The sequence below is a fragment of the Oncorhynchus keta genome, chromosome 4 (genome assembly GCF_023373465.1).
Source record: "Oncorhynchus keta strain PuntledgeMale-10-30-2019 chromosome 4, Oket_V2, whole genome shotgun sequence".
Lineage (NCBI taxonomy): Eukaryota > Metazoa > Chordata > Actinopteri > Salmoniformes > Salmonidae > Oncorhynchus > Oncorhynchus keta.
In genome coordinates this window covers 12,485,080-12,505,241 of record NC_068424.1, presented here as the reverse complement: position 1 = coordinate 12,505,241, position 20,162 = coordinate 12,485,080, and the positions used below count along the sequence as shown (strand labels likewise).

Sequence of the window (20,162 nt, the reverse complement as noted above, 5' to 3'; positions counted from 1 at the left end):
CACTTCAACTATGACAGACAAAATGAGAAGGCCTCTCTCATGTTTTTAAGTGGGAGAACTTGCACAATTGGTGGCTGACTAAATACTTTTTTGCCCCGCTGTATATTAAATTCTCTTTTCTAAGGAACAAGTTATAAATACCTCACATGATGACACCACTGTGCTCATCTCCATAGCAGCCAGCGGCATGTGATGGGGGACGCTAGGGATAAAGTTGGGCTCCAGCTCCTGCTCAGGAATGCCCCCCTCCTCCACTCCCTCTCTTTCACCCTTCCTTCACCACATTGTGTCGCCATTATTATTTTTAATGTAACCTTTATTTAATTAGGCAAGCCCGGTTAACCACTTAAGTCATGGTAATGGCTCCTGAGTGGCGCAGCGGTCTACGGCACTGCGTCTCAGTGTTAAGAGGTGTCAATTCAGACACTGGTTCAATTCCAGACTGTATCACAACTGTCTGTGATTGGGAGTTCCATAAGGCAGTCCAGCGTTGTCGGGGTTCAGGTTTGGCTGGGGTAGGTCGTCATTGTAAAATAAGAATTTGTTCTTAACTGCCAGTGATAAACTCTCACAAACACACATCCTAGTTATTTAATGTCTTTTTAAATTAATAGAGCTTTTTTTCCATCAAAAGTGTACTTTGTTCTGGTGGAATTTAGACTAGTTATTTCTGTGAGCCTACTCATGTAGCACGCAGCATGTACAGGGTTCATCTGTATACTGTATATGTACCATTATAGCCTATGTGACAGCATGGGCAACGCCATTGACGCTACAACCCATAGGAATCAAATCAAATGTTATTTGTCACATGCTCCGAATACAACTCAGTTGACTACTTTAAAATGGCGGAAACATGATGGAATCCCTTAATGACGCTGCCCATGCAAAGACAGCCTTTTGGCTACCAAATGCCTCTATCATTTTGTATGGCTCTTCACTGCAGAGAGAGCGAAAGAGAGAGGGGAGTGGGTAGGCTTGTTATGAACTAGTAGGCAAACATTTGAGTAATTCTCCGCGCGCTGGGCATGATTGCACAAGTGGTCCCGTGGAGGGGTCCCTAGCCCTACAACGAGTAGAGACAAGCCCGTGAGTTCCAAGAAAGCGACCGTGCGGTGCAGCCGGGGCAGAAGGCAGGTCCAACTATTTCATCAAGTGTTTAGAAATCCGTGATTCATCGCTGATTTCGCCCGCAGTTGCGCATTCCAGAGGGGAGCCGTAGCGGATGCACCAAACTCCACACATAATTTATTTATTCATTCATTTCCTATCACCAGTGACTGCTGCCAACTGAATGCGTCTGAGTGGTTGTGATAGATAGCTCTTTGTTTTCGTCCCCCGTTGCCCTCTCTACTTGCTCTAGAACTTCTAACCAAGCTGACTAAGGATGGACGGGAACCGAACCATCGACCCAAGCTGCAGTGAAAAACCTCCCGTGGCCATCGACATCCTTCTCCGTGAGTTGAGCCGCTCGTCTAGGCCCGTAGCTGCACTTTCCATAACTAGCCAACGATAACTTTTTAGCTGCCCAGTGCCAAGTGCCGTTAGTTTCTCCATTCTGCTGGCAGCTACTTTTTTTCTGACTGGACTTGGACTTGTTGTGGCTAGGGTACTAGGGGATAACTAGCTCCCACTAAGAACAATGTCTAATTGCTGACACAAAAAAAATTATGTTTGGAGAAGAAAAAAAATGTGGTATGTGGATGAAAGTCAGCTTAGGCTAATAAACTATGAAGGGAAATAAATGGCTTCAGTTTACACTTTTTAGTTATTTCATGAAATGTTGTTTTTAAAAAAGGGATGGTTTTTTTAAGTACCAGGAGGCAATTACCTCTATAAAATTATGGGATAAGCTTTCACAGAAGTGTTAAAATCCATTCAATCAGTTTTATTTTGTAAGTAATACCTAAAAGCCAAGTCTAGTTGTCTTATTTTAATGATTTAAATAAACTAGGGGGGGAAATGGTGTTGCACATGTCACCATTTAATATCTGCAGTATGAGGAGATTTGATATAAAGTCCCTCTTTATCTCACCTGCACAATCATTCTCTTTGTTCTTTCTTTGATGGTCCTTTTCCATACAATCCATGTTGTAGTGGTGGAAAAAACGACCCAATTTTCATACTTGAGATAACACATTTTAAATTATTTACACTTTTACTTTTGATATTTAAGTACATTTAAAACCAAATTATTTGACTTGTACTCAAGTAGTATTTAACTGGGTGACCTTAACTTTTTGAGTCATTTTCTTTTAAAAAGGTGTCTATACTTTTACTATTAAGCAAACGAGACGACACGAGTTTCTTGTTTTTTTTTAATTTACGGATAGCCAGGGTCACAGTCCAACACTCAGACATGATTTACAGATAGCCAGGGTCACAGTTCAACACTCAGACATAATTTACAGATAGCCAGGGTCACAGTTCAACACTCAGACATAATTTACAAACAAAGCATGTGTGTTTAGTGAGTCCACCAGATCAGAGGCAGTAGGGATGACCAGGGATGTTCTCTGTTTAGTGAGTCCTCCAGATCAGAGGCAGTAGGGATGACCAGGGATGTTCTCTGTTTAGTGAGTTCACCAGATCAGGGGCAGTAGGGATGACCAGGGATGTTCTGTGTTTAGTGAGTCCTCCAGATCAGAGGCAGTAGGGATGACCAGGGATGTTCTCTGTTTAGTGAGTTCACCAGATCAGAGGCAGTAATGATGACCAGGGATGTTCTCTGTTTAGTGAGTCCTCCAGATCAGAGGCAGTAGGGATGACCAGGGATGTTCTCTGTTTAGTGAGTTCACCAGATCAGAGGCAGTAGGGATGACCAGGGATGTTCTCTGTTTAGTGAGTCCTCCAGATCAGAGGCAGTAGGGATGACCAGGGATGTTCTCTGTTTAGTGAGTCCTCCAGATCAGAGGCAGTAGGGATGACCAGAGATGTTCTGTGTTTAGTGAGTCCTCCAGATCAGAGGCAGTAGGGATGACCAGGGATGTTCTCTGTTTAGTGAGTCCTCCAGATCAGAGGCAGTAGGGATGACCAGAGATGTTCTGTGTTTAGTGAGTCCTCCAGATCAGAGGCAGTAGGGATGACCAGGGATGTTCTCTGTTTAGTGAGTCCTCCAGATCAGAGGCAGTAGGGATGACCAGGGATGTTCTCTGTTTAGTGAGTCCTCCAGATCAGAGGCAGTAGGGATGACCAGAGATGTTCTGTGTTTAGTGAGTCCTCCAGATCAGAGGCAGTAGGGATGACCAGGGATGTTCTGTGTTTAGTGAGTCCTCCAGATCAGAGGCAGTAGGGATGACCAGGGATGTTCTCTTGATAAGTGTGTGAATTAGACAAATTTCCTGTTCTGCTAAGCATTCAAAATGTAACAAGTACTTTTGGGTGTCAGGGAAAATGTAAGGATTAAAAAGTACATTATTTTCTTTTAGGATTGTGGTGTAGTAAAAGTTGTCAAATATAAATTGTAAAGTACAGATACAAAGTAGTTTTTTTTAAGTAGTACTTAAAAATATTTTACTAATGTACTTTTACAATTGCCCTAAATCCCAGCAGTCTTCAAAATGACATTCAGGGGCAAAAGGTTTTCAATAGTTGTTTTTAATTCATAATTTTCTTTTAAATTGTAATATAACATTTTAATGGAATAATAACATTAACATTGAAATTGCACATTTAATAACTTAACTTAACTAATTAATTCAGTGTAACATTGATGTGGCAGCTCTCTCATGCTCTGCTCTGGCACAATTCTAATTTGTGCATAGGTCACAAATAAAGCTATCCTCAGTAAAATTGGAGCACAACTTTTTAAATGTATTTTATTTCACCTTTATTTAACCAGGTAGGCTAGTTGAGAACAAGTTGTCATTTACAACTGCGACCTGGCCAAGATAAAGCAAAGCAGTGCGACACATACAACACAGAGTTACACATGGAATAAACAAGTCAATAACACAGTAGAAAAAAAGAAAGTCTACATACATTGTGTGCAAAAGGCATGAGGAGGTAGGCGAATAATTACAATTTAGCAGATTAACACTGGAGTGATACATGATCAGATGATGATGTGCAAGTAGAGATACTGGTGTGCAAAAGAGCAGAAAAGTACATAAAACAGTAAATAAAAGCAGTATGGGGATGAGGTAGGTAGATTGGGTGGGCTATTTACAGATGGACTATGAACAGCTGCTCAGATAGCTGATGTTTAAAGTTGGTGAGGGAAATAAGTCTCCAGCTTCAGTGATTTTTGCAATTCGTTCCAGTCACTGGCAGCAGAGAACTGGAAGGAAAGGCGGCCAAATGAGGTGTTGGCTTTGGGGATGAGCAGTGAGATATACCTGCTGGAACGTGTGCTACGGGTGGGTGTTATCATGTCCAGTGAGCTGAGATAAAGCGGAACTTTACCTAGCATAGATTTATAGATAACCTGGAGCCAGTGGGTCTGGCGACGAATATGTAGCGAGGGCCAGCCGACTAGAGCATACAGGTCGCAGTGGTGGGTGGTATAAGGTGATTTTGTAACAAAACGGATGGCACTGTGATAGACTGCTTCCAGTTTGCTGAGTAGAGTATTGGAAGCTATTTTGTAGATGACAATGCCGAAGTCGAGAATCGGTAGAATAGTCAGTTTTACTAGGGTAAGCTTGGCGGAGTGAGTGAAGGAGGCTTCGTTGCGAAATAGAAAGCCGACTCTTGATTTTATTTTGGATTGGAGATGAGTTTAATATGAGTCTGGAAGGAGAGTTTACAGTCTAGGCAGACACCTAGGTATTTATAGTTGTCCACATATTCTAGGTCGGAACCATCCAGGGTGGTGATGCTGGTCGTGCGGGCGGGTGCAGGCAGCGAACGGTTGAAAAGCATGCATTTGGTTGTACTGGGGTTTAGGAGCAGTTGGAGGCCACGGAAGGAGAGTTGTATGGCTTTGGAGGTTAGTTAGCACAGTGTCCAAAGAGGGGCCAGAAGTATACAGAATGGTGTCGTCTGCGTAGAGGTGGATCAGGGAATCGCCAGCAGCAAGAACGACATCATTGATATATACAGAGAAAAGAGTAGGCCTGAGAATTGAACGCTGTGCTACACCCATAGAAACTGCCAGAGTTCTGGATAACATGCCCTCCGATTTGACACACTGAACTCTGTCTGCAAAGCAGTCATTAGAGAAACCAAGGCGATTGACTCTGCCGATGAGAATACGGTGATTGACAGTTGAAAGCCTTGGCCAGGTCGATGAAGACGGCTGCACAGTGCTGTCTTTTATCGATGGCGGCTATGAGCATATGTACTTCCTGCACTGCTCACACCTAATCCAGTCCCCATCAGTGACTGAAAACAGCTCTCTTAAGGATTATACCTTTTTTTTCCTTTCTATTTTCGCCTAAAATGACATACCCTAATCTAACTGCATGTAGCTCAGGACCTGAAGCAAGGATATGCATATTCTAGATACCATGTGAAAGGCAATACTTTGAATTTTGTGGAAATGTGAAGTGAATGTAGGAGAATATAACACATTAGATCTGGTAAAAGATAATACAAAGAAAAAAAACATGAATTTTCAATTTTGTTTTGTTTTTCATCATCTTTGAAATGCTAGAGAAAGGCCATCATAATATTGCAGTTTAGGCAGGACAATATTTTGTATCAAGTATGCCCAAATGTTCCGAACTGTTCAATTGATAAATTGATGTGGCAATACAACATTTAAATTTACACACTCCCAAGAATGTCATGAACAAGGCAGTTAACCCACTGTTCCTAGACCAGTTAACCCAGTGTTCCTAGACCAGTTAACCCACTGTTCCTAGACCAGTTAACCCACTGTTCCTAGACCAGTTAACCCAGTGTTCCTAGACCAGTTAACCCACTGTTCCTAGACCAGTTAACCCAGTGTTCCTAGACCAGTTAACCCAGTGTTCCTAGACCAGTTAACCCAGTGTTCCTAGACCAGTTAACCCAGTGTTCCTAGACCAGTTAACCCACTGTTCCTAGACCAGTTAACCCACTGTTCCTAGACCAGTTAACCCAGTGTTCCTAGACCAGTTAACCCAGTGTTCCTAGACCAGTTAACCCAGTGTTCCTAGACCAGTTAACCCACTGTTCCTAGACCAGTTAACCCACTGTTCCTAGACCAGTTAACCTACTGTTCCTAGACCAGTTAACCCACTGTTCCTAGACCAGTTAACCCACTCTTCCTAGACCAGTTAACCCACTCTTCCTAGACCAGTTAACCAAATGTTCCTAGGCCAGTTAACCCACTGTTCCTAGGCCAGTTAACCCACTGTTCCTAGACCAGTTAACCCACTGTTCCTAGACCAGTTAACCCACTGTTCCTAGGCCAGTTAACCCACTGTTCCTAGGCCAGTTAACCCACTGTTCCTAGGCCAGTTAACCCACTGTTCCTAGACCAGTTAACCCAGTGTTCCTAGACCAGTTAACCCAGTGTTCCTAGACCAGTTAACCCAGTGTTCCTAGACCAGTTAACCCACTGTTCCTAGACCAGTTAACCCACGGTTCCTAGACCAGTTAACCCACGGTTCCTAGACCAGTTAACCCACTGTTCCTAGACCAGTTAACCCAGTGTTCCTAGACCAGTTAACCCACTGTTCCTAGGCCAGTTAACCCACTGTTCCTAGGCCAGTTAACCCACTGTTCCTAGGCCAGTTAACCCACTGTTCCTAGACCAGTTAACCCAGTGTTCCTAGACCAGTTAACCCACTGTTCCTAGACCAGTTAACCCACTGTTCCTAGGCCATCATTGAAAATAAGAATTTGTTCTTAACTGACTTGCCTAGTTAAATAAAGGTTTTAAAAAATAATACTAATTTGAGTGTCCCGGATTTACATTTACTATGTTACGTCTAGTCTGAGACCAGGCTGGGAAACCTGGATATAGTTACAGATTTAGCTGCATAATACATTCAGTCCCTATTGAGATTGGAGAGATTACATAATCTAATAATCCCTTTTATCCAATAGTAATTTTGAAACAACTGACTGAAATGTGTCTTCCGCATTTAACCCTTCCCCTTTGAATCAGAGAGGTGCGGGGGGGCTGCCATAATCGACATCCTCGTCTTTGGCGCCCGGGGAACAGTGGGTCAACTGCCTTGCTCAAAGGCAGAACCACATATTTTTACCTTGTCAGCTCGGGGATTTGAAATGGAATGGCTGCAATGAAACAGTGCACACACACAATAAGATTATTTATTGATGTTTAGAGGCTTGATGATGTCCGAGGATGGTTGAACCACAAAATTATGGTTTTACCTGTGGCTGGCCACACACTGGTATGTAGCCTATAGTGTGTACACTGGTATGTAGCCTATAGTGTGTACCCTGGTATGTAGCCTATAGTGTGTACACTGGTATGTAGCTTATAGTGTGTATCCTGGTATGTAGCCTATAGTATGTAGCCTATAGTATGTATCCTGGTATGTAGCCTATAGTATGTAGCCTATAGTGTGTATCCTGGTATGTAGCTTATAGTGTGTATCCTGGTATGTAGCCTATAGTATGTAGCCTATAGTGTGTACACTGGTATGTAGCTTATAGTGTGTATCCTGGTATGTAGCCTATAGTATGTAGCCTATAGTATGTATCCTGGTATGTAGCCTATAGTATGTAGCCTATAGTGTGTATCCTGGTATGTAGCTTATAGTGTGTATCCTGGTATGTAGCCTATAGTATGTAGCCTATAGTATGTATCCTGGTATGTAGCCTATAGTGTGTATCCTGGTATGTAGCCTATAGTATGTAGCCTATAGTGTGTATCCTGGTATGCAGCCTATAGTGTGTATCCTGGTATGTAGCCTATAGTGTGTATCCTGGTATGTAGCCTATAGTGTGTATCCTGGTATGTAGCCTATAGTGTGTATCCTGGTATGTAGCCTATAGTATGTATCCTGGTATGTCGGCCTATAGTCTGTATCCTGGTATGTAGCCTATAGTATGTAGCCTATAGTGTGTATCCTGGTATGTAGCCTATAGTGTGTATCCTGGTATGTAGCCTATAGTGTGTATCCTGGTATGTAGCCTATAGTGTGTATCCTGGTATGTAGCCTATAGTGTGTATCCTGGTATGTAGCCTATAGTGTGTATCCTGGTATGTAGCCTATAGTGTGTACACTGGTATGTAGCCTATAGTGTGTATCCTGGTATGTAGCCTATAGTGTGTACCCTGGTATGTAGCCTATAGTGTGTATCCTGGTATGTAGCCTATAGTGTGTATCCTGGTATGTAGCCTATAGTGTGTATCCTGGTATGCAGCCTATAGTCTGTATCCCGGTATGCAGCCTATAGTCTGTATCCCGGTATGCAGCCTATAGTCTGTATCCTGGTATGTAGCCTATAGTCTGTATCCTGGTATGTAGCCTATAGTCTGTATCCTGGTATGTAGCCTATAGTGTGTATCCTGGTATGCAGCCTATAGTGTGTATCCTGGTATGTAGCCTATAGTGTGTATCCTGGTATGTAGCCTATAGTGTGTATCCTGGTATGCAGCCTATAGTCTGTATCCTGGTATGCAGCCTATAGTCTGTATCCTGGTATGTAGCCTATAGTCTGTATCCTGGTATGCAGCCTATAATCTGTATCCTGGTATGCAGCCTATAATCTGTATCCTGGTATGTAGCCTATAGTATGTATCCTGGTATGCAGCCTATAGTCTGTATCCTGGTATGCAGCCTATAGTCTGTATCCTGGTATGCAGCCTATAGTCTGTATCCTGGTATGTAGCCTATAGTGTGTATCCCGGTATGCAGCCTATAGTGTGTGTCCTGGTATGCAGCCTATAGTGTGTGTCCTGGTATGCAGCCAATAGTGTGTATCCTGGTATGCAGCCTATAGTATGTATCCTGGTATGCAGCTTATAGTTTGTATCCTGGTATGCAGCCTATAGTATGTATCCTGGTATGCAGCTTATAGTTTGTATCCTGGTATGCAGCCTATAGTGTGTATCCTGGTATGCAGCTTATAGTTTGTATCCTGGTATGTCGGCCTACTTAAAATCCGAAAGTATTGTCACGCAAAGTAGTTTCCCTCTACAGCACCCCACGGTTACAGTAGGAACCGTTTAAATAGGATGTGACGGATGCTCTGTTTGGACGACATAACTGTTGGTCTGACCAATAGCAGGCAGGCATAACGTGTGTACTGCAGATCCGCCCATCCCTGACGTTTGACCGCATGGTCAACAGTCCTACTTCATACCCCTGCTCTGCATCACTCTGGATAACCTGAGTTCTGAATCCGGTCTTGGTGTTGATATAGTGTGTTGGAAAGGAGGGTGCATTTTCCTCCCTAATGGCTAAGTTGCAGTAAGCAGACCCTTGATCTGAAGAAGCAACAATTTCATGACACTGTTAAAAACACATCTGTAACTCGCTGGAGTGGACTGAAACACAATCCTCTCCCCATCCCTCGCTCTTCTCTAATCATGTCCTTATGGGTTTGTCTCATCTCCCTCCCTCCCTTCCTCTCTCTCTCTCTCTTCTCTAATCATGTCCTTATGCCTCTTTCACAAACCAAGATGCTCTCCCAGAAATCAGGGAGCAAGGACTTCCTTCCCCCACTTCCCTAAGGAATTAACATGATCCACACACACCCACACAGTTGTGAAGAGGAGACGACAGTGCCTCTTCCCCCTCAGGAGGCTGAAAAGATTTGTCATAGGCCCTCAGATCCTCAAAAAGTTCTACAACTGCACCATTGAGAGCATCTTGACTGGCTGTATCGCCGCTTGGTACAGCAACTGCTTGGCATCGGACCGCAAGGCGCTTCAGAGAGTAGTGTGTACAGCCCAGTACATCACTGGGGCTGATCTCCCTGCCATCCAGGACCTCTATACTAGGCGGTGTCAGAGAAAGGCCCAAAGCTAAATAGCTAATCAAATAGCTACCCAGACTATCTGCATTGACACGACAATGGGCCGCAGGATCTCGTCTCTCTAAGGGTGTCACTGACCATTGAAGGTGAGCATTTTCCCACTGAAGTCAGTTACGACGCCAAACTGCATTCAGGTCAAGACCCTGGTGAGGATGACGAGCACACAGATGAGCTTCCCTGAGATAGTTTGTGCAGAAATTCTTCGGTTGTGCAAACCCACAGTTTCATCAGCTGTCTGAGTGACTGGTCTCAGACGATCCCGCAGGTGAAGAAGCTGGATGTGTAGGTCCTAGGCTGGCGTGGTTACACATGGTCTGTGGTTGTGAAGCCAGTTGAACGTATTGCCACACTTTCTAGAGAAATTAAGATTACATTCTCTGCAATAGTATTTATTGTCTATAATAATGTAATATCTTATGTTGGTCTTGTATATTACTATTCTGTACTTTGTGATGTACATTCTTTGTGTGGACCCCAGGAAGAGTAGCTTCTACATGTGCAGTAGCTAAAGGGGATGCTAATGAACATTGACTCAGTTCTCCCTGTATTTTTATATATATATATTTTTAACCTTTATTTAACGAGGCAAGTCGGTTAAGAACAAATTCTTATTTTCAATGACGGCCAGGGAACAGTGGGTTAAACTGCCTTGTTCAGGGGCAGAAATACAGATATGTACCTTGTCAGCTCGGGGGTTTGAACTCGCAACCTTCCGGTTACTAGTCCAACGCTCTAACCACTAGGCTACCCTGCCTCCACATGTTATTTTTTTAAACTTGTGATTCATTATTCACTGCGTATTTATTTACACACCTACTCATTCAAGCGTTTTTCTTTATGTTTTACTATGTTCTACATTGTAGAATAATAATGAAAACATCAACACTATGAAATAACACATCATGTAGTAACCAAAGAAATGTTAAACAAATCAACATGTATTCTTCAAAGTAGCCACCCTTTGCCTTGATGACAGCTTTGCAAATGCTTGGCATTCTCGCAACCAGCTTCACCTGGAATCCTTTTCCAGGTGAAGTTCCCACATATGCTGAGCACTTGTTGGCTGCTTTTCCTTCACTCTGCAGTCCAACTCATCCCAAATCATCTCAATTGGGTTGAGGTCGGGTGATTGTGGAGGCCAGGTCATCTGATGCAGCACTCCATCACTCTCCTTCTTGGCCAAATAGCCCTTACACAGCCTGGAGGTGTGTTGGGTCATTGTTCTGTTGTGCTGAACAGATGGGATGGCGTATCGCTGCAGAATGCTGTGGTAGCCATGCTGGTTAAGTGGGCCTTGAATGTCACCAGCAAAGCACCCCACACCATCACACCTCTTCCATGCTTCACGGTGGGAACCACACATGCAGAGATCATCTGTTCACCTACTCTGTGTCTCACAAAGACATGGCGGTTGGAATGTTGTTGTTACTAAATGATTCCATGTGTGTTATTTCATAGTTTTGATGTCTTCACTATTATTCTGCAATGTCAAGATAGTAAAAACAAAGAAAAACAATTTAATGAGTAGATGTGTCCAACCTTTTGAATAGTACTGTATATATATCATCTTAACTCTGCATTGTTGGAAAAGGACACAAGTAAACATTTCACTGGTTTGTCTAAACCGGTTGTTTATGAACCATGTGACAAATAACATTTTATTTGACATGGCTGTCTGCAGACATGTGTACAAGTGTATGTGTCAGTTTATTCTTAGTTAATTGTGTGCATGCATTTGCATGTGTGCGTTAGTTCCTCTGTTTGGCAGAGGGGATGGTGCTGTGTTTCATTTCCTGTTCACTACTTTTCATTGTCTTCCCATAAACACCTCCTCTGTCTCTCTGTCTGCCTTTAGAGTTGGACATCTTTGGTATCATCCTGTACTCAGTGCTGACCTTCATGGCAGCGGTGTCCATGCTGGTCTTCATAGAGGAGTGTTGGTACATCTACCGGAAGGTTCCCTCCAACAAGAAGAGCGCAATCATCTGGGTCAATGGGGCAGCGCCGGTAAGAACACACTGAAGGCAGCATTTAATCTGGTACCTGCTGGTACCCTACAGTAGAAACACTTGGTAAGAACACACTGAAGGCAGCATTTAATCTGGTACCTGCTGGTACGTCCATCTACAGTAGAAACACGTGTTAAGAACACACTGAAGGCAGCATTTAATCTGGTACCTGCTGGTACCCTACAGTAGAAACACATGGTAAGAACACACTGAAGGCAGCATTTAATCTGGTACCTGCTGGTACGTCCATCTACAGTAGAAACACTTGGTAAGAACACACTGAAGGCAGCCTTTAATCTGGTACCTGCTGGTACGTCCATCTACAGGAGAAACACAAGGAACAAAATAAAAAAGTTTAGTTATGACTCATCCCGTCAGTTTACTAGGAAATTCTAGGGCAGTGGCACGGTTAGGAAGACTGCATTGTTAAAGTTTCCAAACTAAGGCTGTATGTCTCGGCTGTGTGTGTCAGGTGATTGGCACCATGTCCTGTCTGGGGATGTGGATTCCCCGAGCCACCATGTTTACTGACATGACCTCTGCCTGGTATGTTACTCATCCCTCGCTCTTTTCCTCTCTCTCTCCTATCTTTCATTGTCTCTCTCTGTCCCATCCTATCCTCTTTCCTCTCCTCCAGCTTCTATCACTTCCTGTGTCTGAGTGGATCTGGGGTTCTCTTGATCTCAGACTCCTCCTGTGACAGACAGGAAACCCTTCAGAGAGCAGGAAGACATACCTTTCCTCTCCTCCACCTTCTATCTCTTCCTGTGGATCTGGGGTTCTCTTGATCTCAGACTCCTCCTGTGACAGACAGGAAACCCTTTAGAGAGCAGGAAGACATAGCTTGTGTCAGTAAAACATACAGAGATACTGAAGACACCATTACAATAGTCTGTGTAGATCTTTCCAAACCCATCTCTCCCTCCGTCTATCTTCCCTCCTTCACTGCTTGGTGTTCTTGATGTGTGTAACATGTTTGAGCTCGTCTCCACAGCTACTTTGCGATCGTAGTGTTTAAGTTCCTGGTGTTAATGATCGAGGAGGTGGGGGGTGACGAGGCGTTTCTACGGCGAGCAGGGAGGAACAAATTGAAGATCAGTACTGGTCCCTGTTGCTGCTGCTGCCTCTGTCTACCCCATGTCAACATCACACGGTAACACACACTGTTTAGTAGTAAAACTATCTGTATTGGTTGTCACGCCCTGACCTGAGTATTCTTTCGTTTTCTTTTATATATTTTGGCTAGGTCAGGGTGTGACGAGGGTGGTATGTGTGTTTTCGTCTCATATAGGGTGTTTGTACTGTCTAGGGGTTTTTGTAGATTTATGGGGTTGTTTCCATCTAGGTGTTTATATAAGTCTATGGTTGCCTAGATTGGCTCTCAATTAGAGGCAGGTGTTTATCGTTGTCTCTGATTGGGAACCATATTTAGGCAGCCATCTTCTTTGGGTATTTTGTGGGTTATTGTCTATGTTGCACGTTAGCACATTGTTTCATTAGCAGTCACGGTCGTTTTGTTGTTTTGTTTAAGTGTTCTTCAATAAATAAAGAAGAATGTATTCTAACCACGGTGCGCTTTGGTCTACTCCATACGACCAACTGATTGGTTCAGGCCCCGGCAGGTTGAATGCACCCCTGGCCACTCACCCTCGTCTCTATGGACCCATGTCAGAAAACATTATCACCCCAAATATGCCCCTTGCTGGTCATTGCCACCCTATAGGACTCAGTAAAGAGGCATGACAATTTATAAAATCATGCTAATATGTTAAACAAAATGGTGTCATTACACTCCATTATAATTCTCTGTATTAAATATACGTTGATAGAATGTTTTCCTCTGGTTTTCTCCAGACGGAGTTTGTTCCTGCTGAAGTTGGGGTCGTTTCAGTTCGCCCTGATGAAGGTTGTCTTCACCATTCTGTCAGTCATCCTCTGGACCAATGGCAACTTCGACGTTACAGATGTGAGTGTGGGGCGTCGACACACACACACACACACACACACACACACACACACACACACACACACACACACACACACACACACACACACACAGACGTAACAGTGTTGACTCTGTCCCGCTCATCTCCATAACCTGGGCTGGAACCAGGGACTATCTGGTAACGCTTTGTGTGTTTCAGACGGCGGTAACAGGAGCGTCCATCTGGATATCCCTGGGAGTGGGGGTCCTGACCATCATAGCACTGTGGCCTGTAGCCATCATGTTCATGCATCTCAGGACCACGCTGCGCAGCCTCAAGATCATTCCCAAATACGCCATGTACCAGGTGAGATTACACACGCATACGCTACGTAAGTGAGCCAATCAGAGGAAAGACGTAAAGCACTGCTCTCCAACCCTGTTCCTGAAGAGCTACCGTCCTGCAGGTTTTCACTCCAACCCTGTTCCTGCCCTAATCTAGTGCACATGATTCTAATAATTGGCTGAATCAGGTTAGTTACAACTGGGGTTTGAGTGAAAACCTGCAGGACGGCAGCTCTCCAGGAACAGGGTTGGAGAACTCTGGTATACAGTAAGGCCCCCCTCAACCAATCAGAGGTCAGTTAATACCCTGAAAAAGCAAATGATAACATTTTTACTCATGCTGAGCACAGTGTTTTCCATGTTTTACCCATGATGCTGTGTCTGTGTAGCTGGTGCTAGTGCTGAGTCAGCTCCAGTCTGCCATCATCAACATCCTGGCTATGATGGGAACGATCGCCTGCACCCCGCCATACTCCTCTCAGGCCAGGGGATACTGTGAGACTCTCACCTCCTCATCTCCATCCATCACTATATCCCTTATTAAACACACACACTATACTCACAGGCCAGAAGATACCCGAAGTGACCTCTCTCTCTCCCTGTCCCCCATCTTTCTCTCCCACGCCCTCCTCTCTCTGTAGTGATGAGTCAACAGTTGTTAATCCTGGAGATGTTCATCATCACCTTGGTAACCCGCCTGTTGTATCGTCGCCAGTACGAGCCACTCCCTGACGACGAGCATGATGACGACCACACTAAGATTGGTCTATCAGCCGAGAGAACTCTGGCATAGTGTGTGTGTGTGTGTGTGTGTGTGTGTGTGTGTGTGTGTGTGTGTGTGTGTGCATACATTTAAGGGAGAATTATGTGGGATCAGGATCTGTTGGAGAATACTGATATATTCTCATATGTGTATATGGACTAAACTGACAGAACACAATGGATGACCTGAACTTGTTCTGTTCTGTTACACTGAATTGTCCAATAAGAAATCAGTTCAGTACTTTCCTTGGTGAGCGAAGTGGTTAAGATGGATCAGAGTTCTTCATCTCTCAGTCACTGTGTTTGGATGTGATAGTGTTGTTGTTGTTGTGTAACTGTAATATACAAATGATTTCAGAAATGTATTTTTATCACAAGTTATATGTTTTGCCATTGTGAACTTTGTACTTGTATCATAATGATCAATTTATAATGTATACTCTTTTTCTTACGTTTTAATTTGAGGAGTTGTATTTGGTCATTTGTTTTTCAGTAGGCAGGTCACACACAGGTCTGGGTTATGGTGGGCAGACTGTAGTTGTAGAGGAGAAACCTGTATTTGTTGCGGTGGCATGATTGACAGAGTGACACTGAGCAAGCAGTAGCCTACATTGACAACATTTGGGTAAGGTTATGCCAACATTAAAGGTCAGATCACCACAGCTCGTTATCCTCTTCAGATCTGTATCTTGTGGGAATCTGAGTTATCACAACAAACCAGATACAGGTTTGGATTAGAAGTCCTGGTAAAAAAAACAGTACCAGTCAAAAGTTTGGACACACCCACTAATTCATTACTATTTTCTACATATTAAAATAATAGTGAAGACACCAAAACTATGAAATAACTCATGGAATCATGTAAAGAACAAAGTGTCAGACAAATAATGTTGTATTTGAGATCCTTCAAAGTAGCCACCCTTTGCCTTGATGACAGCTTTGCACATGCTTAGCATTCTCTCAACCAGCTTCACCTGGAATGCTTTTCCAACAGTGTTGAAGGAGTTCCCCCATATGCTGAGCACTTGTTGGCTGCTTTTCCTTCACTCTGCGGTTCAACTCATCCCAAACCATATCATTTGGGTTGAGATGATTCTGGAGGCCAGGTCATCTGATGCAGCACTCCGTCACTCCTTCTTGGTCAAATAGCCCTTACAAATCTAATTGTATTTGTCACGTGCACCGAATACAGGTACCGTACACTGAAATGCTTACTTACAAGCCCTTAACCAACAATGCAGTTTTAAGAAAAATAACAAAGAAAAGTAACAAATAATTAAATAGCAGCAGTAAAATAACAATAGCGAGGCTATATACAGGGGGTACTGGTACCAAGTCAGTGTCCGGGGGCACTGGTTAGTCGTAATTAAAGTGACTATGCATAGATAATAAACGGAGTAGCAGCAGCTTAAAAGAGGGGTGGGCAATGCAAATAGTCTAGGTAGCCACTTAATTAGATGTTCTAGAGTCTTATGGCTTGGGGGTAGAAGCTGTTTTGAAGCCTCTTGGACCTAGACTTGGTGCTCCGGTACCGCTTGCTGTGCGGTAGCAGAGAGAACAGTCTATTACTTGGGTGGCTGGAGTCCTCTGACACGGCCTGGTATAGAGGTCCTGGATGGCAGGAAGCTTGGCCCCAGTGATGTACTGGGCCGTACGCACTACCCTCTGTAGTGCCTTGTGGTCAGAGGCCCGAGCAGTTTCCATGCCAGGCAGTGATGCAACTAGTCAGGATGCTCTCTGGTGCATCTGTAGAACCTTTTGAGGATTTGAGGACCCATGCCAAATCTTTTCAGTCTCCTGATTGGGAATAGGTTTTGTCCTGCCCTCTTCACAACTTTCTTGGGGGGCTTGGACCATGTTAGTTTGTTGGTGATGTGGATACTAAGGAACTTGAAAAACTCAACCTGCTCCACTACAGCCCCGTCAATGAGAATGGGGGCGTGCTCAGTCCTCCTTTTCCTGTAGTCCACAATCATCTCCTTTTGTCTTGATCATGTTCAGGGAGAGGTTGGTGTCCTGGCACCACACGGCCACGTCTCTGACGTCCCCTATAGACTGTCTCGTTGTTGTCGGGGATCAGGCCTACTACTGTTGTCATCAGCAAACTTAATGATGGTGTTGGAGTTGTGCCTGGCCGTACAGGGAGTACAGGAGGGGACTGAGCACGCACCCCTGAGGGGCCCCCGTTTGGAGGATCAGCGTGGAGGATGATGAGCTTTGTGAGCTTTATGGTGTTGAACGCTGAGCTGTAGTCAATAAATAGCATTCTCACATAGGTGTTCCTTTTGTCCAGGTGGGAAAGGGCAGTGTGGAGTGCGATTGAGATTGCGTCATCTGTTGGGGTGGTATGCAAATTGGAGTGGGTCTAGGGTTCCCGGGATAATGGGGTTGTGAGCCTTTCATAGCACTTCATGGCTACCGACTTGAGTGCTACGGGGAGGTAATCATTTAGGCAGGTTACCTTCCCTTTCTTGAGCACAGCAACTATGGTGGTCTCCTTGAAACATGTAGGTATTACAGACTAGGTCAGGGAAAGGTTGTAAATGTCAGACACTTGCCAGTCGGTCTGTGTATGCTTTGAGTACACGTCATGGTAATCCGTCTGGCCGAGTGGCTTTTTGACCTGTTTGAAGGTCTTGCTCACATCGGATTCGAAAAGTGTGATCACACAGTCATCCAGAACAGTTGGTGCTCTCATGCATGTTTCAGAGTTGCTTGCCTCAAAGTGCGCATAAAAGGCATTTTAACTTGTTGGGTAGGCTCGCTTCACTGAGCAGCTCGTGGCTGTGTTTCCCTTTGTAGTCCGTAATAGTTTGCAAACCCTGCCACATCCGACGAGCGCCAGTCTAGTAGGACTCCATCCTAGTCCTGTATTGACGCTTTGCCTGTTTGATGGTTTGTCGGAGGACGTAGCGGCATTTCTTATAAGCGTCCAAATTAGTGTCCAGCTCCAGTCTGTTTGTTCAGTCCCACGGAATAGAACTAGTGTTCCTTTCCCCTACAAAGCATCAGGCTGAGACTGAGGCTGATGGTTTGGTTTCAGATCCGACGGAGAAAAGGAATAAAGATGTTTTTCTCTTCCTCCCTTTGGGGACACAGTTTTGATTGGGCACAGCTGGCATCAGTGGCATCTGGTTACAGTGGCATGCTCTGACAGCAAGTTACAGAAAAGAGAGTTTTGCAGTAAATTAAACTATATGAACATTATCAGAACATTTTATTTCAATATTTGTTGCAATATATACCCTCTTTCTTCCCAATTTTGTGATTACGATCTAGTCTCGTAGCTGCAACTCCCCAAAGGGCTCGGCAGAGGCGAAGGTCGAGTCATGCGTCCTCAGAAACATGGCCAAGCCGTGCTTCTTAACATCTGCTTGCTTTTTCTGGAAGCCAGCTGCACCAATGTGTCAGGAAACACTGTGCAACTGATGACCACGGTCAGTCTGCAGGCGCCCGGCCCGCCACAAGGAGTCGCTAGAGCGCGATGAGCCAAGTAAACCCCCCCCCTGACAAACCCTCCCCTAACCTGGATGACGTTGGGCCAATTGTGCGTCGCCCTATGGGACTCCCGGTCATACCGCAACACTGCGATGCAGTGCCTTTGTCCACTGCGCCACTCGGGTATAAGAACACTTTAAGTCATTTCAGGAACGGGAATAAACAAATTAGAATTATTATGCATTAAGTATGTTATTTATGTTACTGAAAGAATCCAGAACAAACGGATGCATTTTTATTCTATTATCAGAAAGAGAGTGTCTGACGTGTCCTGGGGGGAGGATCATAAAGACCTGGTAGAAACTGCCATGCAGTATTGAAGATAGACTTGGCCAAACTCCTAAATCCCCAAAACGGGATAATTAAGCAATATTGACACTTTTGGGAATGGTCTGTGGACACAGTTAAGATGAGTGTGTTTATTTTGGTGATCTCACGAAGGATAAGAAACACAAAGGTATCTCTTAAAGTGTACATTTCTCAGCTGTCAGGTTTACATCTAAATATTGTGACACATATGTGATTAAACTATTTGTGAAAAGATGCAATGTGTTAACCTTCTAAATGAGAGTATGAATTTTCATATGAAAATTAGCTAGTCAGTGTCCACACCCACGTGAGCATTGACATTCCGTCGGCATCATGGAACTGCCCCTTTCTACTGAAATGTATAAAATCCTGATGAAATTCACAGCAGACCACGCAAACTAAGCTAGGGTTGCAAATGGTTGAATTTCGAATTCTAGAAAACATGCAGCTGACGCAACATGTTGAAATAGTTGGCACTACAACTCTACCAAAGGACAAGACCATACTATGCGGAGCATTGGCTACACGTCTGGAAATGGTTCAACTCTGAGACTATCGATCACTACAGAATAAGAGCAAATCTTAGACGTATAATTACTAGTCTGCAGCTAGAAATGACGTAAATGTAGAACAAGAATACCAACAAACGTTGACGCATCTATGAGAACACTTCCGAATGGTACTCTGAAGTATCCAATTTAACCACGTACATCCATGAAAGACATTGTGACTCCTGGGAAAGTTAACCAGAGACCCTGATGAACCCTAAAGGACTATCAAGGATTCCAACAGTGAGGAAGACAACGACATATGGGCGTAAATATATAAATTACAACTATTCTCCTTTTTGTCCACCAAGCCGTCATATTGGCTAAGTCCGCTAGGGACTTTTCTATCATTGTTAGTAACCAATATCTGTTTGTTTATGTATTTCTGTGATTTATTTTGTTAGTAAATAAATAATTAAGCCAATTTGTATATTTCTGACTCATTATGGAAACTAGGGTTCATGCAGATAACCTGTAACGGATCTCTGCATCGTCTGGCGACGAGTATGAAATATGGGACCAATGTGCAGCGTGGTAAGTGTCCATGTTCATTTATTAACTGAACACACAAAACAAAATAACGAAGTGAATGGAAGAAACTAAACAGCTCTGCAAGGTGACACTAAACAGAAAACAACTACCCACAAACAAAAGTGGGAAAACAGAATACCTAAGTATGTTTCTCAATCAGAGACAACGATAACCAGCTGCCTCTGATTGGGAACCATACAAGGCCGAAACAAAGAAACACAACACCTAGACATACAACATAGAATACCCACCCACATCACACCCTGACCAAACGAAAAATAGAAACATACAAAGTAATCTATGGTCAGGGCGTGACATAACCAAGAATTTTACGACATTCAGATGAGACTG

The 20,162-nt window shown here is 43.8% G+C and overlaps 1 protein-coding gene and 1 long non-coding RNA gene across 4 annotated transcripts; one reads left to right on the top strand and one right to left on the bottom strand.

The window, feature by feature from the left end:
* The first annotated feature begins 849 nt into the window (after positions 1 to 849).
* LOC118369597 (organic solute transporter subunit alpha-like) lies at positions 850 to 19,704 on the top strand. 3 transcript variants are annotated; one of them, XM_035754102.2, is made up of 9 exons: positions 850 to 1,089; positions 1,364 to 1,457; positions 11,741 to 11,892; positions 12,367 to 12,440; positions 12,889 to 13,047; positions 13,749 to 13,860; positions 14,039 to 14,185; positions 14,553 to 14,658; positions 14,805 to 19,704. In XM_035754102.2, exons 2-9 carry the CDS (start codon positions 1,388 to 1,390, stop codon positions 14,954 to 14,956), a joined length of 972 nt encoding a protein of 323 aa, XP_035609995.2. In that variant the 5' UTR covers positions 850 to 1,089; positions 1,364 to 1,387; the 3' UTR covers positions 14,957 to 19,704. The 3 variants fall into 3 exon arrangements, with proteins under 3 accessions (XP_035609995.2, XP_035609988.2, XP_052356548.1); XM_035754095.2 differs by having other exon boundaries at positions 850 to 1,133; XM_052500588.1 differs by having other exon boundaries at positions 851 to 1,457.
* LOC118369606 (uncharacterized) lies at positions 11,800 to 12,879 on the bottom strand. Its single transcript, XR_008097295.1, has 3 exons — positions 12,631 to 12,879; positions 12,129 to 12,214; positions 11,800 to 11,939 (listed from the first exon to the last, which is right to left on the bottom strand). It is a non-coding gene; the product is annotated as an uncharacterized LOC118369606 (long non-coding RNA).
* Positions 19,705 to 20,162: the final 458 nt, after the last annotated feature.